This window comes from Temnothorax longispinosus, chromosome 3 (genome assembly GCF_030848805.1).
Source record: "Temnothorax longispinosus isolate EJ_2023e chromosome 3, Tlon_JGU_v1, whole genome shotgun sequence".
Taxonomy (NCBI): domain Eukaryota; kingdom Metazoa; phylum Arthropoda; class Insecta; order Hymenoptera; family Formicidae; genus Temnothorax; species Temnothorax longispinosus.
The window spans coordinates 22810314-22837357 of record NC_092360.1 but is presented as its reverse complement, the minus strand read 5'-3'; the positions used below and the strand labels follow the sequence as shown (position 1 = coordinate 22837357).

Below are 27044 nucleotides of genomic sequence, written 5' to 3'. Positions count from 1 at the left end.
CGTGTAAATGCAAATAAATTATTAAATTCGCTGCGAAGAAACAATTTTTCAGTTACGGAATGTATTCCAATTATCCTTGCATCTCATACGAATTTACAGCTTATTCATTTCGCGCAGAATTTTAATTGGAAAGTTTCATCCCAACCGCGTTGTTTAACAAGGGGATAAAAGTTACGTCGCCGCTGATTGTATACGGTTTCGGCAGAAATTACTCCTAAATACTTTTTTCCGTATAATTTGCGACATATACTGGAAGTAGACGTTTTAACCGATAAAGTTATCCAGCTGATAGCTTAAGCATAAGTCAGAATAGACACGTCGAAGGATTTAATGCTAAATCCGCTTTGTGCAGTTTGGCTTGGGTAATTGGCACTTGTTCCGTGCTAACTGGCAGTTTTGTGTTGCGCTTTTATCGCAAAAATATAAAGAATAAAGAATAACAATAATACAAATATTTCTTTTTTAACCCTTTCGTTTTCAATATACGTAGTCATGAGTATATTATTTATATTAGCATCTGCAACTTTAATGTAATTTGTAATTTGGAAGTCTTTTTGAGTAATTGTCCAATTCTTAAATGTGTTTCGATTAAGTTATAACAAGAAATGCGACTTGAAAAATGCGAAGAAAAATAAACTGATTGATTAAAGATTAATAAAGATTAATTTCAATGCAATATATTCTTCTACTATTTCTTGTGTTTCCAGAGATAGCGTAAGTAACCAATAAAAGTAATTGCTATCAAATTTAAAAAGTTATTTAAAAATGTGTGATCTAAAAAAAGCAAGAAATCCGAAAGATTCTTCATCAATCGTGTCAACTTTTTCCAGTTAAATCGCCATAACCACGAAAAATTAAGAAATCCCAAATTTTCTCTTAATGTATGCAGACTATATAATAAAGTTAACTAATAAAGCTTACAAAATATCTCTTATTTTTCAGGGAATAGCCCGCGAAAGATTCGGTGGCAGACGGACAATTAAAATTTATGAAATTTGCTTGAGAACCGGCCTGCGTCTCTCAAGATAAGGCAAGGCGTTGTGTAATTGGGTTAAACCGATGAATCACAGTCCTTAAGCTGTTTACATTCGAGATCTCGCCTCTTTCGGATATTGTTCTTGCCATAGCGCTGTGGTGGTAACGATAAAGACCTTGTCAGTCAGATACAAGATATGTGAAATAAAGTCAACTTGAAACATATGTTCTGTAACTTTTATTTCAAGTTGAATGAATTTGGGATAAGTAATTACATAAATTTCTCAAATATATCATAAATACAATATTTTATACAATAAAATATCCAGATAAAAAATAATTAAGCAAAAATAATTTTATTTTCAAATTTACTCGATTGTTACATAAAATGACAAAACTCACAAACGCATTTATTGAGTTTCAAAAATGGCTTCGTAATATCTTAATTAGCGATGCGGAATATATTTTCTAATAATGTAATACTTTTTGTAATAAAAAAAAGAGAATGTCCGATAAAATTCCGGTAAGAAATGATAAGCATAAGCCAATAAAGAATCGTGTAAATAAATAACAATTTTGCAGGAATGCAGATATATCTGAAAAATGAGGCTGCCAATGTATCACGTTTGTACGGTGAAAATATTCAATATTGTAAATTTTTTTAATTAAATAGAAGTGAGGCGCCATATGGTATGTTTATGTTACGTGTGTGCATGACATACTCAACGAATGGCGTGGCATAACGTCATTTTCAAATTGCGAAATGTCATGCACAGATCCCATGTCATCGGATAATAGCGGACACTTGCCTTGCGATTTTATGCCTCAATTCGTTCTGCTTGGATGATGATATTTCATATGGAATAATAAGGTAACTTTTAGTTAAAAATATGCCTAATAGATTTTTAATATGTGTGAAAAACGATCACTTAAATAGTTATAAACATACACATATTACATTAATGTTTCACATTGGTAAAACAATTATTCATCAATGGTTCATTAAAATTAAAATTAAGATGGTTTCATTAAAATCCAGAATTTTTTATTTTTAACATTATTTTACTATAAAGAATAAAAGATAATTACTCCATAATGTGCTTTCTCATTTTTGCGCACACAAATCATATAATAATATTACTTAGTTGGTTGCTTTTCGACGTACTGATCGTTTCGAGGGAACTGGCTATCTGACTTAAACAAAATCGTATAGCAATCGCATCGCGCAATGATGCTCACATTGAATGAAATCGTAGAGCTTTATCTTTCTAGCGCTTCTGGAAGAATTCCCAGCCCGCATCGAATTCTATTTGCGCGTTCTCCGACGAGAATATGGCGAACGTGCATACGTGACAACAATTCCACGACGACGACTCCATCCCGACGTCGGCATTAACCCCGCGCGGTTTGCAGATCGCGGTGCGTAACGCGGTGCGACGGGAAAGCCACGCGCGGCATCACGTCTCTCGTCATATGCACACACGGTGAATTACACACGACGTCAGACACACTTCGTGATAGTGAAGGATGTCACCGGATTTAATTCGGCGGTTTGTCGGTGCTCGAGCGATCGAAACCGTACCGGGAATGACAGAGACAGGGGCGCATCGTGGGTTAGCGGTCGGAACCCGGGGACGAGAGGGGGGTCGAGGTAGTTGCAAGCGGGGGGGGCCGAAAAGGGGGAAGAGGAATACTCCTCTCTCTCTCTCGTTGTGTGTTGCCCCGGGTACAACAACGGTGTTTTGCGATGAGGGATGGACGGATGTGACGTCACGGGGAGCTCACGCCGTGATCTATGGCGGCTGATAATGAAAGCGCAGAGGTGAGATACCGCGGTGGAAACTATACCGTATAAGCTATAGTTTCCGCGGGACCCGTCACACGGCAATGCCGCAGCATTCAACCGACCCCCTCTTTCGCCGCCGCCACCACCACCCTCCCGTCACTTCGCCGCCGTTTCCTCCCGCAGCGCTCATCGCGAAATTATATCTTCACAATGGGGGATTCGACGCGGTGACGATAAAAGCTTGAATTATGAATATCGGTTAATTCACGTTACGCATTCGGGAACCGCGCGATATGGATGATCTGACGCCGCAGCGTTACTTTATGATCGCGGTCGCGTGATTCCGTCGCTCGCTTCGATGGCGAACGCGCGAAAACTTGCAATTATCGCGGCGCGCAATGCCGCAACCTCCATTCGTCGTTATCGCGCGATAACAGCTGGAGATCCGGCAATGCGCGCGGTGTGCCGATGTCGCGTGTAGTGGATGTATAAAGTTCATAACAAATAGTTTTGCAAAGTCCCGTAGCGCGGCATATTTTTTCAATAAAGAGAGTTGTAAATAAACTTTTCCTGAAACAATTGGGTTGGTTGTGTGTACAATTTAAGATGCGAAGTCAAAGATCGACATCTCAGTTTCAGTTTGCTTAGATCGACCTTTTTCTTAAATAGAATCAACAGTTATATATACTTTTGAGTTATTTAAGTAGAATGTCTTTTAAGAAAATTTACATGCTCTGATTACCTATATGTATATTAATACAAATATATTTATTAATTGAACAATCTATTAATTATTTAAAGTATTTTAAAGTTTTAGATTTGAAATCTAATGGCTTTGTCTGTTAAATAAGTTGTTTGTTAAAGTAGTTTATTAAGAATATATTATTATGTCTTGTATTATTTTTATATTACTTTATTAATCCAGACACAAAAAAGTCTAATCTAGTTATGTAAATTTAATTATATTATAGGCATTGAGTAATAGTAATTAATAAATAAAGTAATTTATGCAAGTTAAAATAATTTAAAACTACTTTATGTTAGCTTAATTTCTTTCTCTTCTTTTTATGTTTTACGCGCAGAAAAAAAAACAATCGAAATAATATAATAACTAAAAACATTACTTTACTAATTACATGATTACTTGATATATTCTCGGAAAATTCTGACATAACAATTACACAACATATTAGTGAAGCGCCTACTGGATATTTAAAATTTATTTAACAATAATAAAGAAATAAATAAACAAACATAGTAGGTAGAAAATATTTCCATAATATTTTCATAGAGTAGATGCAGCACTTATTATTTATAATAATTATATGTAAATTTTTAAAAATTTAATTTTGTGAAAAGCAGAGTTATATTATTTCTACGAAAAAACTTCAACACAAATTACAAATACAAATATATTAATATTGGAGTAGATTAGAATTGATACGTTAGATTATTTCTTAACGCAATAAATTAAATAAATAACTTCTTGGTTCTTTATAATTGAATTGGAATAGAGGTGAAAATAATTGCGAGACGGGTAATATGACGAGTGGACACTTCAGTCTGGAATTTAATTTTGAAATTGTTTGACACAGGAGGTAAAATCATCAATAATAAATGTCAGTTTAAATTATAAATTTTCACATTAATACAATCCAGAGTTCTTATACGTGATAAAATAGACGGAAAATTAGAATTACTCATCAAAATGTAAATTTTCGCGCGTGCAAATTTCATTCAAGTGGATCATTATATCTGACCTGTTTATTTTAACATCTTGGTTAAAGTCCGCTTTCAAAACATTTCACAATGACACGAAAATACAAATTAATGGCGTATTTTAAAGCAACTTTCCTAATTGGATTTACATTACTTTCGAAATAAACAGCCTACATGTTTCCTGTTGAAATTATATGAAGCAAAACATGCTTTTTTAATAGTGGGATTTCATAAAACATTTTACTTGTGAATTAATCGAAAGCTGAAATGCGATTATTTAAGTTGGAAGAATGCTACATTGTTCTAATGATACTTTCCTAAAACATTATCAGAGTTCGATTTACTCTATTTATCCCCTTTTTCATTAGCTAGTATCTCGTGTTCTTAGAGATGCACGATGCAAGAGAAAAAACCAATGAAACATTCGATTACTCTAATTTTCAATAACTTCTAGCAATCCCATTAAGTAATTTCATTAATATATTGGTCGAATATATATTCGTCTTCAAAGTAACATTGGTATAAGAACTTATAGTATTAATGTCGTTGATCTTTAATTGAGATTTTATAATTAATCAAAAAACTTTAGAAATGAAGAAGTAATCAAACACAACAAATAAAAACCAAAATACAATTACATATATATTAATTAATACGCTATAAAATAGACATGTCTATAGCATAGAGAAAAGCAAATAAATTTATTTAAATTTCTTTATTATTAATTTTTCTGTTTAATTTTATTTTATATAAAAACTGGGTATGTGTGATATAATCAGAATAATGTTATATTTAAATATCACGTTCGTAATTTCTTTATAGAAAACTGTGCGATATATAAATAAAACGACACAAGTCTTGTGTCGTAAAGATGATCTCAAATATTAAAGCGATGCATATATCGCACCTCGAATATTTAAATCTTTATATGAACTTTAAAACTTTCAAAAGATAAAATTATCTCTTTCGTCATTCAACCGAATCTTTTTGAAACAGAATCTGTTTCTCAAGTTATTCAAAATAACGTTCGGTCGATTCTCTATCGCATAAGGGGTTCGATATCGCTAGGAAGCCACGGTGATCCTTCTGCTCTTCTTTTCTTCTTGCAGAAGGATGTATATTTCGCGTTAACCCAGAAACTCGCTTGATACAAGCTTCTTATAAGTCGATGAGCTTCCTGAAAACTCATCTGAAACTCGGATTAGGCGGTTACACGAAAAAAAAAAAAATACCAGGAGTGTGAGGGTGAGGAAAAATAAAGCAGGTTGCATCGTGAGGCACAAAGAATATGTCCAGCATGCGAAAGAAGTAGCCGGGAGAAAGGGGCGATAAACTCGAATAAAGGTTGTAACCGTCTGACGAAGATTCTCAGAGAAGGCGTTATTATATCGACAAACCTAAAGCGACTGCCTAAAGCGTTTTATAATATTAAAGCGTTAATAATTACGAAAACTGTGCAACTTGCGGAGGAACTTGACGGCGACCGCAGCATCGTAATTTTATAGCAAAAGCTTATCACGACGATTTTCAATACAGCGCTATGTATTATGCGCTACTTTCAAACGAATTTCGATGCCAATCTCCGCTGCGGCGGATTATCGGGAGCGCGATTATTTAACAATCTGTAGGGTTATTTTTAGCATCGAAAGCTTGCGAGGTCGTTCACACTCTCACGTGCCACATTCGATAATTTTAAATAGAAAAGTTAAGTTTTTGCATTTTTCCTACCTTTATTGAAATTTCAATTTTACTTTTCCACAGTTAGCGTTTAAACGCGAGAACAGAAAATAACGCTTAATTCTAATAATTTAATAATACCTATCGAAAAATATGTCGGATATTTATATTAAAAAATGGATCATAAATCTAATATCAACAAACTTATTCAACTAACGTAAGCCAAATCTTATGCGCACACGTTGCATCAGCTTGCAACCGCATCTTATGTAACTTTAATGTACTTTGAAATTTGAATTTTAACAAAGTCAAAGTAAATGATACCCTTTAAATAAGTGGCCAAAGAATCTGTTAAGCTCAAGGATTTTGACACTCGTTGTACGTAATGAATTATAAATTGCTTCTTTGATATTTGATATCGAGCAAGTAAAGTACAATAAGTGAGCTTTGAGACAACGTGATTAACCATGCGTAAGTTAACGTTATAACAATCTTTAATTCTTAATAAGTCATGATCTCCTTTTCCGTCCGTTGAACACATTGTCTCAGATGCAATAACTGCCTCTGCTTATAAATTGTATTACTTTTCGATGTTATTATTATTACCGTGGATTCAATGTTCATTCTCGCGTTCTCTGAGCTGACTGGGTGAATGACTTCACTTCTCTTTGTCATTCAAGTTATGACTGTAATTTTTGTTTCAATTATATTACAAATTATGATCAGTGACTAAATTTACGTGGATTTCCTCATGGAAACTTACACTATTTTTAGATAATGCATGCTTTATTACTCGCCGGAGTAAAATTATTTTTATTTAACTGTTATTGCATCGGTAAGCGTGCTCTAAGTAGAGCCGAAATATCCGATTTATAATTTTGTACCTTATTAATAATTAAAGATTGTTATAATGTTAACTTATGCACCGTCAACCGTGTTGTACTCTCAAAGCTTACTTCTTATTGTACTTCTTAATTTCATTATCAAAAATCCTTATATAGTTATTTATACACTTATTTGCTGAAATATATTTCGTATAATATAAAACTGTAACCTATCCAATGATACAGTACAATATACAGTTTACTACTTTTTTTCAAAAAAAGAGGTGTGCCGTGAAAATTTTATAGTTTTCTGTATTTTATCGCAGCCCGCGCTTACCTTAATACTGTCATCTGGTGAAGACATAGCTCATCGTCAGGTGAACCAGCCAAAGATTAAGGAACGCTCTCGAAACTCCGTTCCCGTCGTGTACAGCGGCTGGCAGTTCACCTGAAATTACATCGGGGTTATTACATCCTTCAGCTTATTGTTCAATTTATCAAACAAGGCTAAACGAAGAAGTAATCCGCAGCGACAGACACAATAATTGAAAAGCCAAGAAGAAAAACCAATTAAGTTTAAATTTCCGTGATCTTTCAGATTGTTTGCTCACACGAAGTTAAGTCTTTCGTGTACATATAAAAGAAATTGATATTTTTAACGTGATTAAAAAATTCTCAAATACAACTTTTAAATAAATAAATGTACGAGAATGTAACAAGATAATTTTTTATAAATTGTGATAGCAAAGTTTCAATATTACTTGTAACATAGATCAAATAACCTTTGTATTAGGTATTAATTATATGATACTTTTGATTTGATGCAATCTTAATTTTAAATAATAAAAAGCATTTGTTTCTTTTTCTGAGAAGTTTGCATTTTCAAGTTTAATTCGTTCTCCTTTTTAGCTCTTCAGGTGACTAATCATTATGTTAGCGTCACAACAAGAACATTTGCCGTAGTGAAGTCACCGAAAGCTTCTCGGATCGAATTAAATGGCTCGAAAATCGTGGTGTTAAAATATTCGATTTCCACAGAAAGCCCGTGCGACGGGCGTGCTTGCGCGCGTTTCTCGTCGCACAAGAACACATTTGTCATTTCATTAATGGTTGTGTTCCGTCTATAGGTTTTCCGTCAGATGCAAGCCGCTGCGGGTTGACGTATTTTCGTGGCCTCCGTTTAATCGCTCTTCGACCGAGTTACGTTTCCCAGATAATGGTTGAGGCCTCCGGGCTTTCGAGAAATTAGGCGGCTCTTATTAATGGCTCTTACAACGCTCATACGCTTCGATACCTCGCGTCCTTGCATTTAATTACATACACGAATATAGATATCTGTGGTCAAGATCAAATTAAAATGTCTCCGCGTTCAGTAAAATACTCTCAAATTGATATTCCTCATATCCTACGTCGGCTACAACTTTCTAAAAAATTGGCAATTTAATCTGATAATATAATTATATTTTTTATTGAATAATTTATTTAATATATTCATGACTTTAATTTCAATTAACTAAAAGAGAAACAATAAGCTAGTAATATCTATGCGCGCGCACGCACGCACGCACACAATACTGGCAGTGTTCGTCTTAAAGAATGGAATTAATTTTGATTCCTAATCAAGGTCTATATAACTAACCGCGGATTATTAATGATAAATGATCAATACTTATTAGTTGAAAAGTAAATAAAGGCCAAAATTATTTCCGTTCATAGATACTGCGAAATATATTATGAATAATATATTTATAATGTCATTATATTATATAAAGATTTTTATGCTTACCAATTCGTATAATTGACTTATATCTTATACCATTATTGTATTCAGTAAATTGGTTATTTAAAATGTTGATGATTTAAAATTATATTTATATTATTTGAATATATGCATATATAATAAGTACTATGATCATTTTTATATTTTGTTTACATCTTTTTTAAACAACTGTTAATTTTCCATATCTATATAATAATGAATAACAGCGGTAAAAATGTTATCGATTTCATTAAACTCATATATTAGATTGATCAGGTTCTCAATCATACTCCCCCTTTCACCATAATATGTCGCAACATATGGCACAGTCCCGAAATTAAAAATAAATACATTGTTAAGATTCCTTTCCATTTACTGCGTTTGCATTAATGATGAAACCTAATTCAACGATACCGCCGGTAAATTGCTTCTTTGTTTTGAGAACGCGGCTCGCTACTATTTCTTCTCTATCATGTCGGTATTATTCTGACGCCCTACTGCGCTTCGCTTTCCAATTAAAAAAGTTCTCGCTTTAATCGGGTAAAATATTTTTACGAGCTTTCAACCTTTCCGCAAAATAAAAACTCTTGATTTTTCCTCCATACGTATTTTCCCGTTATTCACACCACATATGTTTTCATAACAATGGAATGCGATGTTATTGATTAACTCATTAAAAGAGGTAAGATATTTATAAATAATTAATGTGTTTGAGTATAAATGGGTTTATTTATATAATTTATCCGATATATTGTACGTAAATCGAGCAAATGTAGGCAGACGTAAATTTTCACCGATTATTTGTTCTGATAATTTTCTCGAATGATAAAAATCGCTAAATTTGTCGAATTTACATAGTTTTTATTTTCAAATCGTCTCTCTTTGAGGCAAAATATTCTTGAAATTTTCGTTAAAATTTTTAATTTTTAATTTTATTAAAAACATTAACATATTTTATTAATTTGTTAATTTACACTTGCAATCTTCTATCCGCTTATTTATTAATCTGCATATCTCGACAAAATTGTTACTTACAATTAATAATAATATATATAAATTAAAACTGAAACTAATTCATTGACCTAACGTTCGGTTTAAATTGTTTATTATTTCACCCAACGAGGTATAATCGTCAGAAAATCGTCGGGATGTGCTTTAATCACCGAAGCTGCGTCAAAAATACCACAGAAATAATACCGATGAATACTTTTCGTTGCCAAAAATTTCCCCAAGCATTATTCCCTTGGCTATCGATCATATGAATCGTCCCGAGCATCGGCGTAACGTCCTTCCGGCCCGCGTCCTTCCTTTTCTGCTTGTCGGGATGCCCACCGATAGAAATCGCGGTCCTGGCCGTGTTCCAGGATCGCCGTGGAATTTGTCAATTCGTCCCACTCGATCACCGCCCTCCGCCTACCGACTTACAGCTTCTTCACTTCCCTCCGCCCTTCCTCTTCGCTGTCTTGAGTACCGCTGTCCCTTCGCCTACCCACTTGCTTCTTCGATTCTTCACCGAGTCTCTCGAGTCCTTTTCTCCCTCCTCTCCACAAATATCCCTTCAACTTCTTTACCATTTCTTCTTTTTCATCTTTTTATTCATTTCCAGCCTCTCTTTCTTTTACGTTTCGGTTTCTCTGTTTTCACCCTTTTTCTTCGTATCGATCTATCGATCTCATTTCGCACATCTTTCAAGGATTTTTTTTTCTTTACACGCCGCAGATCTTTCTTCCGGTTGGCTCGCAAAAAATCACGGAGATTCTAAGATCTCCTTTATCTGTCTTAATCCGGGCATTCGTTCCGGCAGCCACTCCGAGAGAGAGAACCCAGCATTTTTCAATGAAATACCACGGGAACACAGATGAAACGTCAGACTTGTGCCGATGCCGATGGCAGACGTCGGCCTTGTTGAGAACGTTCTTCGGCGGTTTAATGATTACCGAGAAGCTTCGAAGCTTGATCACGCGAGAGCCTCCTCCTTGCCTTCCTTTCTCATTTCATCGACAATTTTTTAATCTTCGCGTAGGAAAAAGGCTTCGACGAATTGCCGGTCACTTTTAACAAGAATCATCGCGACTTGGTTTCATTTCTTGAAAGTAATTTCGAGATAACGTACTTGAAAGGATGCCTTTTAGCCGTTCGATACCTCAATACTTCTATGGTTAAGTATAAAGCGCTAAGAAGATGTAAGTGAGCGAATCATTCGATGGATTATGTCGTGAAAGGCATAAAACTGCTTTAAAGTATTCAAAGTATAATAGAAAAGATAAAATATGAATTCTTTTAAATAAAAAAAATAATTGTCTCTAAACATGATATTTATCGATTTAAATTGACAAAGATGAATATTTTTCAGATATTTATTATCAGTATAAAAAATAACGTCATCTCGAAAATAAAAATGTAAAAGAAAAATAATTCAATAATTTACTCAATAATAACTTTTCTTTTTAAATTATCTCGATATGTTATTCGAGAAAGTGATATTTCCATTGCAAGGGCAAAGTAACTCCACATACATACATATCGTCATATCACAAAATATAGGTATGCTATAACAATCCGTGACAAAAGGCCACAGCCGCCGGTCTGTTCGCCGTTGTTCGGCTCCGTTCCTCATTGCTACTTCGATTCATGCCCGTTGGATACATTTCCTGTATGCGGCAGGGTGTCCGCCAACCTCCGGTGGCGAAGAGGCAGAACTTCCTATTGGCCACTTCCTATCCCGCTAGTTCAGCGTTAGGAATTCCAATTCCCGGCGCTTGTCCCTCGGCTGACCACAAGCCAGGACCTTAAATTTAATCTTTCGATTTGAAATTGAAAGGCCTGGATGTGTGAGAACTAAGCACTTTGTCTTAGCACGGAGTATCCGAAAAATATTCACGACGTTTTCTGTTTTTGTATTGTGTTTTTTAAATTAACTTTATTAATGATAGCCGTATCGAAATATATCCTACAATTAAAGATATCAACCGAGGTTTTGTGTGTGCTTCGTATTTATTGTATAAAATCGTAAACAATAGATATTATTTACATATTAATAATATGTAAAGGAATGTTGTGTTATCTATATAATATATACTTTTATAATAAAAATATCTTGATTAATTTCATTCTATGATCAATTTGTTAGTATAAAAAAAGTCAAACTTCTTAATAACTGCCTTGTTCTCGTAACTCGACCCGCATTTATGGCAGATTATTAAGTTTTCTGCTTTTAATCAATATAATATTAGCAATAAAAAAATTGCGACTTCTGTTTTTTTTTTTTTTGAAAGACAGATCTTAAGCATTTTGTTAAGATAACCTTAAGAAATTTCTTTTAATGCATAATTTGTGACACAAAAGACGGTCATCGCGATGACACATAGTGTGCTTAATGTCAACTTCTGGTCGTATATACTTGGTAAAGATAACAGAAAGAAATTGATGATGAGGTCATAGAAAAGGTCTGAGATCAGTAGGGGAAACTCTATGATTTATGCTTCGATATGTATCCTTCAGCTGTGTTCTTCGCAGCGCGCTATTATTATAAATCTGGAAACATCCAACTACGATTTATTGCCTCGTTATTCAATCTCTTCATTATTTACCGTTGCTAAATCAATTTTCGAGAGCAAAGTATTAAAGACAACAGTTTTCCATGATAACACATTTAACTATTTTTTACTTTTATTTACTTGCGTCTCTTAAAAAAAGTTTGTGTGTGTGATATATAGATATTCATATTATTTATCGTTAAAAATTTAGAGAAGCAGTGGGCAAGTTTTGAAATATCCTGTATACGAAATATTAATAAAGTTAAGAAAACGGTGATCACACACATACACATACACATACACTCACACACGCACATTGGGTTCGAATCGAAGGCGGAAGGCCATAAGTTGGAGCGGCCTTTCGATGTGGGTTATATTTTTCGAATATATCGGGCCGACCCTGCGCGACACCACGATCACGTACTAGAATTTAGTATCGCTTGCTTCCTACGACTCTGTGGTAGGAATCTGAAGTCGACGACAGAAGGACCGAATTGCCACGAGAGCCACGTTCCGGAAAGGACCTTCGTCTCTATTACTTTACCTTACTCCAAGCTCGGGTTATTCTTAGCCTTCGGCGATTTTAGCGGCCGTCGCTCTTTTGACAGCAAGGAAATACATCAATTCTTAAACGTCTCTCACGATTATTTGGACAATTGAAGAAAAGAAATTGAAGTTTTGCGTTCAGAGCTTCTTTACTCTTTTTCTTTCAACAACTTAACATTACTTCTTCTAACACACGCAACAAAATAAGTATAGCAACAATTGTTAAATTTATATATTTATATTAACTTCCCCGAACTAGATATAGTGAAGACTTTTATGATATCTGATTATTCGTTATTATATTATCATTATTATCTGATTATAACGAGCTAATAAAAGCTTAAAACGTTGTTAGCAATGCATAATTAATTATATTATTTCCAGAAATCAATCTGAATGTGTGTATTAATAAATCATTGACATTTCCTGGACATTCAGAAGTGACAATCTCTATTTCGAGGTTTTATGTAATTACCCTCCAAATAAATTCCTAAAATGTTTATGTAGAGCAAAATTTTCTGTTAAGAAAGAGAAGGATTTGTGCTTAGAAAATAATTAAAATCTCAGATCAGAGATTAGATTGTTATATCTAAATGTTCAAAAAAGAATCAGTAGTTAACGATAAAATTAATTATTTCAATCAATTTTAGAGCACTCTTAATTAACTATGCACTGGTAAGCATCTCAAGTTCTTATTTGTCCTTTATTATTATCCAACGATTAAATATTAGACAATATTTTAACATTTTTAATTAATTAAAAATTAATGCATGCAAGCCTTTAATCAGCGAATTGTTGACTTTTTCCATATCGATCCGTTGAAAAAAAATGTGCAATAAAAGGACAATAGTTAATGAAATTCGTATCTTTCCCAAAATTAGATCAGAATCAATTAATCAAGACGGCGTTCTACCGTGACCGCGAAATTAAAGTCGCGGTAGACGCCAGAATGGAACGAAGGCTCCTTGTAATTGGCTTAAGGACATTCGGCTGGAAATTCAGGCCCCGAGAGCGTACCTTAATGACCCAAACATTGCGCGGTTCTGAGTTGATTAGCGGCGGAGGCATTTCGGGGCCGGGTGGCATTTTAATTGGTCCTGCCTAACCTTCGCCCTCGCGCTCGTCTCGAGCTACCCAAGCCAGACCAGACACGAAAGAGAAATTACCGGATTACGTCACTGAGCCACAGGGCACGGCTGTATCTTACCACGGAACGATTTCTCATGTGAAGCTACGTCTCTGGAAATGTTCGAGGGAATGTCGTGTGCCTTTAGCAGCTCGTGAAATAAGATTCCCTCGAGCACAGACCTTCAACCGAAGACTCGGTCTCGTTACCGGTATTTGTGTAAATGCCCCAACGAGATTCTCTTCCATTAATTGATTTCAAATTTACATATACATGTAATGTAGTGGGTATCGTAGTGACAGATCTGTTGCAGATATGAAAGGTCGATTGTTCATAATTTTCGAAAATATATTATTTAAATCTCCCTGTACTTCGGAGCACATTGTGGAATGTAACGCGATATAATTTTCACATTCAAAATTTATAAACTTTATAAGTGTGATAGCAATAAATTTGCGGCACATTTCATCCTTTGTTCCTTCAAAGAGTGTAGCGAAATTTATGGTTTATTAAAAGCAGAATTTCAATATAAACACAGAGCGAGTAACGAAATTTGTGGATTACAAGTAAAATTTCATTATCTTTCAAATCACTTTCTGTATGTATGTACCAAATAGATGAGATTAGCGAAAACTAATCTCATTTACTACGTATTGGGGTTCTAGTTAGTGAATTATTTACAGACACGCACATACAGACAATAATTTATTCGATTCGTTGTACACATTGCCTAATTCCTGATTCACTAAACTTAATTACGCTTTGACAATCGACTAAAGGTAAAATCATTAAAACATAGTTTAGTTAAAATCAAGCTTTAACAAGAAGACAACGTTTCAGTTAATTAAGCTGCAATATTAAAATAATTTATAAAATTTAATTAAATTTCCATAGATGTTATTGCTCACGATGCATTCTAATTACAGTTTCTCGATTAAGTATTATGTAGTTTGTACTTTATTCAACTTTATTATCGCATTATTCATATTATTCATATTATATGCAAACATTGCGGAAAATGACTTTTTGGTTAAATATTTAAAACAATCGAGTTCAAAATCCTAACATCGTATAAAATAATAATTTCAAGTTTATATTTGGTATACTTACCTTAACTTAAAAAATTTATTAAGAAATAATCTTACTATTTATATATTATCATAATATATATACTTATAAAAATTAAAATAAAATAGAAAAAATTAATTAAAAAAAAAAATTTGTACAAAAACTTGCGCGCGTTATAATATATGTAATAATTATAATCAAATTAAATTCAATTTTTTACATATTTCTTTTCTAAAAAGGGATGTTAAATACATTAAAATGTAAATATATATCTAGAAGGCAGGATCAAAATAAATATATTCAAAATTGAATATCTAATAATAAGTAGGTGAGGATTTGTCTCTCATAACTTATTCTATAGCTCATAAAATACTTGAAGCAACTGGTATCTGCTCATTTTATCTACCTCATTTTTCTGACGCGTAATACAATAGAGAATTTAACTCGCTAATAATCTTAGTCACGTGCCAAATGGCTCGAATACATTAATGACAATTGAACTGGCAGACTCAATTCGATCAATACCGGAGCACGGAATCCCTGCGGCTGACATTGTTCCTAATGCGTCACAATACCGTTTATCTCGTACTTTGGTCAATGTGTGAATCGCTTATATGAATGCCCCGAGCGAGATGACCGCTTTAAAGCTTCATTTTCACGAAATACGCCACGATATTGACTTGTGCATTAATAAGCTATTTCCATGTACAAGAAGCCTTCTACAGAGAAGTATTGATATGTAAAATGTGATTACTTTACCCTCAAATTTACAATAAATACTTTTTCCTTATTTAAAAAATTCTAAACACGAAAATAAAACAAACAGAAGCAGTTATGCTCTTGAATCAAATATCACGTGTTAATAAAGAGTAACGTCATTACTCGACTTATATTTAATTATTTATATAACCGAATAACTATTAACAGATAGAAAAATTTTATAATCTAAATGAAACAACTAAGCTAAATTTTTGGTTAAAAAAAGAGGACACATGAAGCTTTCTTCAGAAAAAATGTAATACTTAGATATTATCATATACAATATATACGTAAAATTAAAATTCCCAATTTCATAAATTTCTTTTCGATCGAGACTGATTTCCATTCAAGCACCTCAGAATTCATTTAAACCTTTATACCATTATAGGAAAAAACTTTATGAAAAATTTAAATTTCCCTCTGAATACGTATAGTCTCGGTATTGAAAGAGGCTAAAATCTAGTCGCGCGAGAAGCTCATGGGCAAAAGCCCAACGTCACAGAGGCGAAATCGCGGCGCGACGCTATCGCGGCCACCCTCCGTGCTGCAAAGTCGTCCGTCTTGCGCGAGTGCCTTATTATGCTCGTCCGAGGTTAACGCCATTCTTATCCGTGCACGTGAGCCTCGGGTCAGGAAGCATTAGACGCGCTTTAGCAGACGTGAGCCCGTCGCTGCCGCCGCTCCGGAATAAAGCTCGCAAATGGACGAAAAAAGTGGTCGCACGATAACGCCGCGCTCCTTTCCTTTCCCGTCGAGGTGTATTCACTGCCCCCCCCGTTCGCGCCGGTGCAACCCCCTCGGTCCCCACGACTCGCCCCATTTCCATGTCGCCGTCACATTAGGCTGCTGGCATTTCTATTTCCATGAAACGTACATCCCGGTCGTCGTCGTCGTCGTCGTCGTAGTCGACGTCATCGTCGTCTACACGAGGTTGCTAACGGCGAACGACGACGCGACGTTGTATAAAGATTGCGCCTAGTGCGCGGTAAACGACGTTGTTTAATCTTACGCTATTGTGCTTCCGTTATTCACGCGCGGTGGCTGTCGGACCGTCGCGTCGCGTCGCATCGTAGAAAAAAATCTACGCGACTGGTAGTAACGCCGAAATATATACGTTCATATCTTTTGTGATACACTCGATGTGTGTTGGTGGAAAACGAAAGATAAATTCCATGTTCCATGAGACGTGAGAGTCTTCTATCTGAATTTATAGGTAACGTGAATCAAAATCGAAAAACTGCAAGTTCCTATATACATTTCCCGCGCTTCACAAAGTTTTCTAAAACTCAAAGTTTACATTTTCTTTCATACGCAACTTGGTATCTTTATCTCGGATGTTACGTACTAAAGAGAAGCACGAATTTCACACAACAAACGTGAAATAATAATAAATTACCGAGTGAAAAGAGATTTTTCTTACAATTTTCCCCATTTAGTGTTCACTGATTAAAACCGTCTCGGGAAATTAATCTCAATGAAAACGTAATTCGCGAAATTGAAGCGACGCTGTTGCGACAGCAATGAATGCACTCGCGAGGAATGAAGCGATGACGCGGCTGAGGAAGATCAAAGGTGCGTTTTCGAGATTATGACAGGCGCACGAAAGATTAAGATTTCCTTGCGCTGAGTTTACTTTTGAGAAGAAGTGGCTTCCGGAATGAAGGCGAGTCGTTGAAAGCAGCGCGTATTATGTCCGCGAGAAAAAGAAGACAGACGCTGTGCTTTCGTATATCTTCTCTCTTATCTCTCATTCCTTTATCGGCGTCTGTTCATCTCGAGAATACAGATATCCCGGCGAGAAAACATCGCCCTTCGTTGGACGAGGGAAGACCGTCCTTTTTTTTTCTCCGCCGTCTTGGCAAACGCCCGAGTTTCGTTATGGATCATCGAGAAAGGAGCACAATGCACATTCTGCGCATTGTCGAAGTATCAAAAGATTTGTGCCATCGTCAGCTACATCAAAAACGGACACGGCGCCTTCCGAGCTCCGACTGTCCTCGCTTAACGTTTCTAAAAGTGCATTGATCCTGTCAACGAAACACGAAACCGTTTCCCCTGTTTCTCACGGAAAGATACGTGATCTGATTCCCCGAAACGACTTTAATATTGCATCGAGTTTCCAGCAAGGCACAAACGCACAAGTCGTCCTGCTAAAAACTCGAGGATGATTATATTCTCGATGCATTATATTTCTCGTATTCTCTCATTCTCTCATTTTATTTTCTTGTATTTTACACTGATTATTCTTTGATATATTTTTTACTACAGAAGCAATTGTCTTTTTTCTTCGTTTTATCTAATAAAATAGAATATCGTTGTAAATTTATTTGTATTGGACGCATTATGCTTTAATTTTGGCAATTACGTCTTAAAAATAACAAATCATCTGTAAAACAAGTCTCTTGTTTTCAATGTATCATAAAAATCAACGATTTTTTAATAACATTATTTTATCACAAACATATTTGTATTGTGTATGGTCGAAAGCGTAAGTTTCGTGAGTTGTTTATTCTTCTCCGATTCTTCTTGGTGCTTTTCACAATGGGATTTTCTTGTATTACGCGCATGAAAACACATTTCGAAAATAAAATTTCCAAGTTTCATTTCAATTAAAAGCATCATACCTTGTCTGAAATGTCACAATAAATAAAACATTTTTTCACAGAATAACGTTTTCGTTGTAAACATTATTATTGTAAATATTTACCGTACCTACATTACATTTAATCAATACTGTAAGATCCGCTGTTTGTTTCCACGGCTTCTGTTTTTCTAGGCGATCACGACTAAAAGCTTTAGGGATCAACGCCCTTCCATCTTTTACCGTAGAACGAGCCGTAAAAAGACGTTTCTTCTTTTGTATGATGAGATAAGATATATATTTCCGAAGTGCTATTACTGGATTTTGTCTCTACTGAAAGCCTCAGAAGATTATCACTCTTTTCTTTCGGAACGTAACTTCGACGAGAATCCAATTATGTGCATTTATCCTATGAAATCATATTTTATATGTCACAGAGTCTTTTTTTATACAATCAAGATCTCTCAAATAAAACTCCCTAAAACTCAAAGAGAAAAGACAGTATATATTCTCGCGATAGATTCATTCAAGCGCCAATGGGTCTCGCAGAAATTTTAGTTCCATACAATGTTAACGTCATAAACTAGAAATATATTTTTCATCTTTTCTGTATATATCGTGGCGCGATTAGGCACATTGAAATTGATGGAATCGAGCACGATCCGGAAGTCGTGTGAGAGCTACGCTCGAATAGCTGAATGGATAATGTTGCGCAGGAACACGGCCTCTTCTCTCCTCCGAGTTTCTCGCCGAGTTTTCGGTACATCTGCTAAGCGCATTATAGGATAAAGAGGAGTTTCCCATCTTACTGATGTTCGCCTCGGAAAAAGCGTACGCTCTACAAGGGATTTCTTCGTCGTCCTTACATCTCACAGTCGCATTACATATTGCAAATTGCTTCCAGATTTATAATTAATAGCTTATTTTATGACACATCGTCATAGAGCTGTGCGAGTAGTTTTTCCTATTCTTTGAGATTTTTATCAAGCTTTCAAAAGAATAATAAGAGTTTTTCCGTCATTATAGTATTCACTTTTCTCCAACGAATATTTCATTTCCGATAGTCCTTGCGATAATAAATTTGGTGAATTAAAAAGCTCAGAAATATTACTCATGAAATAATTGAGAGAAGTCTTTTTACGGTAGTTCTTATTTCATATTGACGCGTTCGTTATTTAAATAGCAAAAACTGAGGAAAGTTTTTCATGATACATCCGGTCGCTGATAAATCAGACATTTTTCAAAAAGCGCAAAGTATTCGGGACATCCATTTCGTCGAATTCGTTCCTGGATGGTATAGAGTCGTGGAAAAGCTGTTTTCTGGTGGCACAGCCCCGAGCGCGCGCGCGCCGCGTGATAAAATGTAGGACAATATTTCCTTATCACGTAAATGCGGTCAACTGGAATAAATTAAGCGTCCTCGCAAATTTTCGGAAATACCGGCGGAGGATCGTGCGATATAATGAAGAGCTACAGCGACATTAACATTCTATATTGCCAGAAAGAGAAAGGCGGCCCGTCGTAACCGCGTAGCGCGCGCGCGCGCGGTTAGCGCGTGCTGTATCCAGAAATAGCAGGGAGCGAAAAACGTGCCCGCGGGGCTCAACCGTGAGTAATCACCGTGCAAATCTCCTACGATTTATACCTTGTTTCGTATTCCCGCCGTCCTTTGCGCGACGAGCAGGTCCATTCAAGTTTGATAAGTAACTACCAGACTCGTCGCAGAAACTTGCTCTGCCTTCGTTAAACGGCGCGTAAAGCACGAAGCAACGAAGATATGCATGTAAAAAGTTCACGTGCAGACTTAACAAGAAAAAGCACTTAAGAAAAAAAAATTGTTCGTCTCGTCTGTCGAAGCTTCAGTAAATGGGAAAGAATAAATTTATTTTCTTCTGAAAACAATTGCGTTATTGAAGATAATTTCTCAATTTTAAAATATTAGAAGAGGATGGATGGAAATAGATGCAATTTTTATAAATACACATTTCAATATTATAAACAGACAAAAACACTTGAAAGATCTTTTTAAAACGCATCAATTATTATAATAAACATTGATATGTTTGCAATGTTTGATGGTAGTGAAATTTTAACGTTTTACACTTCGACTATGCTAAAAAATTCTGCCAATCAATAATATTCCAAAAATTTTAATAATAAAAATATTTTCTCAAAAAGTGTTGCCTCTTCGTGAGTATAGAGCTGTAAAACTTTTTCAGATAAATTCCAAGCAGAGCACACTTAGAATTTATATAAATATATATCTTCTCCTTTTCGCGCTGTTAAAGTCACCCTTAAAAGTCAATTTCGGTAACTTTGAGATTTCCGGAACTTGAAACTTGACATACCTTCACGCAATCGTTCGTTTGAGCTTTAGAAATGCAGCTTTGTACGTAGAAAGGTTCTACGCGCTTCTGCGGAGCGGAAACTGCTAAACGGGAAAAGTCACAGAAACGGACTGAAAGGGAATCGTCATTCGGTCATGACAATTCAAGTTTCAAAATTGTTAATCCATAGTGCGCATTCTGATCTGAAGTCTCCCGCGCGGCTATGAGGGAACTTCGTCTCTGGCTTTGATAAGTAACGGCCGACGTGACCGGCGGAACCGTCTCCTCCCTTTCGGGACGAGAGAGAGGGAGAGGTTGTAACGACGGCACACACGTGTGCACGTAAAGGACATACTCACCGTTAAGAACGTGGACCGCGACGGTGGTCTTGGCTTTGCCGGGCACCATGCAGCTGTAGTTCCCCGCGTGCCTGGGACTGGCTCTCTCCACGATGAGAGTACTGACGATCACAAGGATCTCCTTGCCCGACGTGATCTCTGTCGTTCTGTTCTCGCTGGAAAACGAAATCGAGCCGTGAGTTTCTATCCGCGAGTTTCTCTTTCCTGTCCAATTCACGTTCGTACCACGAACGGAATACAGGCGGATATACAGGCGGAATACAGGCTGTTCCTGTGTCCTTTTGGCTACGAATTCTTTAACCAATCTGAAGTCTATATACTCTTAATCTTAAAGTCGATAACATAGAAATTTCATTTGATACCATTTTATTACAAAACTTAAATAACTTTGCAATTTAAATTAATAAAATAAATTTTCTTTTCCTCTAATGCTTAAAAATTAAAATTCTTAAGTCAATTTCAAGATGTCGTCAATATGATTTTGATATCTATTCGTAGATTCTCAAACGTTGTTATTCATAAATTATTATACCTTGACATTTCTGTTAAAAAAAAATATCAACTTTATATTTTACAAAAATAAAAAATTACGAGGTACTTATAGAATACCTTGCATATGTACGTTATCGTTAAGTAGCTACGAAGAAGAGAAATAGAGATAATTTCGTTGAGTGAACATAAAATGCTGTTGGAGAGATTCCTAGTCGGTCCTGCTACATGTCGGTTTCGACCAGACGTTGCCCGCCGATTTAATTAAGAAACTCGTTTCGGGACTGAGCGATGAATTTATCGTGAGAGCATATTATTTGAATTTCGTATACTTTCATAGACACAGTAAGAGCCAATATAGAGCGGAACTAAAACTTCGTTATTCGATATCATTTGAAGATATTTATTTTTCTTCATGCATAAAAATTTTTAAAAATTGAGATTTGTATTTATATTAATCGCGCATTTAATTGTACGAAAACGCTCCTTAACATTTTTTTTATCTAATCTTTATCGCATCAAGTTCATAAACGTAATAATTAAAAATTTATATATGTTTATATATTTTAGAAGTAAAAATAGATAAATAAGAGTTCTTAAAATTTCGTTTGAAGAAAATATCATGCAAAAAAGAACTTACAATTACATAAAAAATCTTTTTTCAAGGCTGATGTCATTATTACAACAACGCTAAATCGTTCAGAGACATATATATCTCATACTTTTCTTCATAAATTTGGTATCAGAGAGCTATCGATATGAAGTGTTTATAGAGTACACAAAGATGTTCGTTTCTATATGGAGGAGAAATTGTAGAACTGTAAAGTAGGGTACGATCGTGTTTGCGCCGAGCGTGAATATTCGCCTATATTTCAAGCGTGCATTTTAACGCCTTATTGCTTCGAGTTTCTAACAGAAAATCTATGAAGATTATTATTTTTAGTATATACGAATAAATAATATTTCAATATTTTTTTTACAAAATTGCGTCAACAAAATAATCTATATCCACATATATATGCAAATGTAGATATTTTGGAAATTTTTTATAAATAACTATGCACTCCCCCCAAAATCTATAATCAAAAATAAGTATAACATAATTTTTTATTTCAATTTATACAGGAGAATAATGAAGAAGTTTTAGATTCCAATTATCGTTCAGAAGGAGCAAAAAGCAAAATGTGGAAGATCGAAGAAATAATGGGATCAGGAATTTTCCTTTTGAGAATGTAAATTTCAAGCAAATCTCGAAGCACTTACCTATACTAACTTTGTTACGATTTGAGAATTTAATTAAAAATCTGCTTTACGCTAGAACTGCATGCAATAGAATTGTTCGGGAAAAGTTACAAGACGTCATTTCTTTCTTTCTTCGTAAGACTGCGCAAAGTCTTATGTCACATTAAATCAATTACAAAGAAATTCGCGACGATATTATATTCATTTCTATTTTTTGCCAATAATATATTTTGTATTAAATCGAATAGATTTAGATTTAAAACCAAACAATATAGAAAATACCGAATCCTTTCTAATACATTTCTGAGATTTCTAACACAAATTTTGTAGTTTCTTAATTAATTATGATAAAAAAAATCACGACTGTCTTCGCATAAAATCTTCACGAATTTAGTGCTAAATGTGAAATACAAGTATGGCCATAAAATGCTGTTTATAAAAATATAATGCTGTTTATATATAAATAATAGAAAAGATAGAGGATGGAGAGCACAGCAGAGTTGTAGACAAGTTTTTAAGAAGACGCAACGGTAAATGCGTTATTGGATAGTCCAGGGAAAACTTATTTTCTGAAATAATACAATCTATAGAAGGAGCGATCGCAACTATCGAAACTATCCTAAATCGGAGGACAAACGGTCGCAATACGCAACGATGGTTTGTTTCAAGCACTTACCTAATGTCCTCTGTAAGTGTCTCGTCTCCTCTAGTCCAAACGACGGACTCGTTGAGCGACTCGAGCACGTCTCTTGCCTCACACCTGAGCCTGAGAACACTTCCTGCCTTCAGATGCCTTTCTTTGGAAACTATACGTCCAGAATCATCGCTGATCGTCAGAGTTGGCGCTGTGACATAGTTTAAAACATGATCAGTCAGCATTGATTGCCACAGATTTTTTTCGAGCTTACATGTGAGCAATAATTTAAATAAATTTCAATTTGAATTCTCATAAAATTATTACGTAATAAATATGACTGCCATATGCTTTTTAATGAGCAATATTTGCATATAGTAAAATAAATACGTATGAATTTTTTTAGTTAATATTTTGCATAATTCAGATTTAAATAAATTGTATTAAAAAGAAAAAGCGCACACACACACACAAAATTTTTATATAATAATTAAATAATGTAAATTTATATTATATTGATATCAATAATTTTTATTAAATCTAATAAAATATTATTGCTTTCGTCAACAACATTTTGAGAATAACTTGAACGCAAGTTTTGAGTATATATTTCTATTCAAATATAGTAACGCAAATGCAAAACGCACTTAAAAAATATCGGACAGTTACAATAGGAACATAACGCATATATCGAGACGCTTGTTCGAAAAGACGAATGTAAAAAAGTGCAAGAGAAAAATTTATTGCAACCACCATGCTTCTCACCCGGAAATTCTTTACTGAAAGAAGAAGGATATGAGGCATATAACCTAGCATATAACATCTACTTCCGCTTCAGTTAGGCGAACGCGAAAGCAAAACGTATCGACCTGCGGTTACATCATCCATATCGATAAAAGCTGTCGGCAAAAAGCTTTCTCTTCGATGCACCGGACGTCCGCTCGCGCGCGAGTTTTCGTGCGAGGAAATTGGGAACGGATTGTTCGTGACCAGATGCGTAAACGCGTCTCGAAAACGTGTGCCGATTCGACTTTTCTCCCGTAGCTTGCGTAGAATTGGCACGTTTGCGAAAATAGAGTCTCAAAAGAATCGCAAGCGAGCCCGTTGTTGAAATTCAGTACAACCGTCCAACAAACGATTCTCAAGTCGACTGCTATGCAAATTTGATGATATCAACTCACTCGATACCTCTCTCTCTCTCTCTCTTTCTTTCTCTTTCTCTCTCTCTCGTTCCTTCTCCGAATGTTTCGTTTTTGTTCTGCCTACATGTTATCAGCTTTTGTAAATTGTATGCAGCAGTTGATAAATTATGTGACGTTAAAATTTCATGATTGAATTGTACATTTTATGAAGATTTTTAAGAAATTAATAATTCGATGACGTTAATTTTAATGTTGTAAAAATATGAAGATATAATTTATTAAAATTTAAAGATCTACGAACTTCAGAGATCGTAAAATTCCGAATTTATATAACTTTATATCTTACAATATCAATTTAATCCATTTGGTTGTTATTTCAATATACGTTTTTACTACCACTTTCAAAGAAAGATTTTCAAGTAAATCGCAAGATAATGCTAAATCTATAAAGATAATACAGATCACTTCTTTCGGTAATCAAAAAGGACAATCAAGTAAATAGGAAATGTGTCAATGTACGGTCGAAATGGATCTTTTATGTCTATAATAATATTACTTACGTGAATTTATGTACCTACATTTTTCTTGCTTACCAAACGCATTGTTACTATCGAACTTAAAACGCAGTCTTAAGCTGAAGAATACAATCGCATAATTAAAATAATAATCAGTTTAGCTTGTTAAGCGAGAATATATATAAATTCACGTGAATAATATTATCAGGCACAAAAGATTCCTATCTATAATACTTGATTGTTTATCATAATCAGTCATAATTCACTTAATATGATTTATATTTTCACATGTAAAATTATATTGAACGTTGGAAAACTAAACGTAAACTAATTACTTTATCATATAAATTACTCGTGGAATTCTTATTCGCGTTTAAATTATGTTCGAAATTGACTATTTAATATTTGTCGGAGATAGTCAGACTAAGAATTCAAGTAAATATTAAAAGGAAAATTTTCAATCATTCTTTATAACTTTAATAACCTTAATAAAAAATAACGAGGATGTTCTATTGAGCTTTTACTTCTTCAATTAAATGAACGAGAACGCTTTGACGAGTACATAACACTACGGTACTTTTATTAAGAATGAATATCTTGCTTTAATTAATTCAAGGAATCTTTAATTTTAGATATTTTCGATATTAATATCACATCATCAATGTCAATTAAATTACAAAGAAAACGAAAATGAAACAAATGTGGACGAATCAATGGCGCGAATAATTTAAAATCCAAAGTTTCTATGATAAACGAATGAATCGTTTATCAGCTAAAGATAACTTAATACAATTGATTACGTAAGTATACGAGTTACAGTAGGATGCTTTCAACACACTTGCTGAAACACTCAGGCAATCCCTTGATTAATGTCCACGATACTGGGGATGCGACACGGCGAAACCACTTAGGGTGAAATGAAGCTGTCAAGCAGGAGACCTAGCTCGATACATGAGTGCCTTTGTGCCGGTAAAAGCGAGAATTCGAAAGTTAAAGGGACTCGATGGAATGTGCTTTAACTACCTGATGCACTTTGGCGATGGACCTTATGCCGAGCATAATACTGTCATATAATTTTGAATTTTCTTTCTAAGCATATAAAGTTCAGAAGTATTCATTACACAGATATTTATAAATTGGATATTTAACGTATAATATAACCATTTTCATCATACAATTTATGAATTTAAATCTACCAAGGCTTTTAAATAATAAATATCTAAATGAAAAATCTTAGAAATAATAACGAACTGATATCTTGGAAAAAGGTATCATCGTAAAACACGTTCGACGGTCATATCCGTGCTATCATATGACGACATGATAAATGTTTTCGTATAATAAAAGATACTCAAATAAATTACTTAAATAGATGGGACGGGCAATTCATCATGCTATCAACCAAACTCCGCGTCTAAATAATCACAATATATTGCAAATAAAAAATTATTATAAATGCGATCATTAAAAACTGATGAAAAGCTTAGTATGAATTTGACGGATCTAAATTAAGGACAGATTTCGCGAAGAATTTTCTTCTCTACTTTCGACAAACGTAAAACATACCTACGGACTGCTGAGCGTTCTCTTTACGATGATATCCGTAATGACCATAGTAATCGCATCTCGATCGTGCATCTAATGCGCGGATTCAATTTTCGAGTTGTCGATTAACGTTCACGTACCGTGCTCCGGATTCAGTCTAGCAAATAATCTCCGTGCGAACGACGGCTGTCATTCTCACTCGCCGTTAAAACTACCGGTACGCGGTCGCTCACGGCTCCTTTTTTAAGCTTAAGTAATTACGTAATATCAGGCCGAGGTCGTTGACATTTTCTAACTTGCTCGGCGTTGAAAGCTTTGCGGGATATCGACAGCTCGGCTCGCGCTCGCGCGCGAACGTTTTTGGGCGAATTTTCTTTTCCGATGAGAACAGACGCTGCGGAATTCGATGGAGAATTTAATCCAGTCCCAAACGGA

The 27044-nt window shown here is 34.8% G+C and overlaps 1 protein-coding gene across 4 annotated transcripts in view; it reads right to left on the bottom strand.

Annotated features, from left to right (window-relative positions):
- The window catches only part of LOC139810169 (uncharacterized), a 239675-nt gene that overhangs the window by 8239 nt on the left and 204392 nt on the right, over window positions 1-27044 (bottom strand). For 3 of the 4 annotated variants that reach the window (XM_071773490.1, XM_071773493.1, XM_071773491.1), the window contains 2 exons: window positions 23450-23618; window positions 20822-21197 (listed from right to left, as the gene is read on the bottom strand). In XM_071773490.1, coding sequence (XP_071629591.1) covers window positions 20837-21197; window positions 23450-23618 — 530 coding nt within the window. In that variant the 3' untranslated portion in view covers window positions 20822-20836. Of the gene's footprint in view, window positions 1-7318; window positions 7430-20821; window positions 21198-23449; window positions 23619-27044 lie in introns of those variants that run through there. The other variant, XM_071773494.1, reaches the window with a different exon arrangement.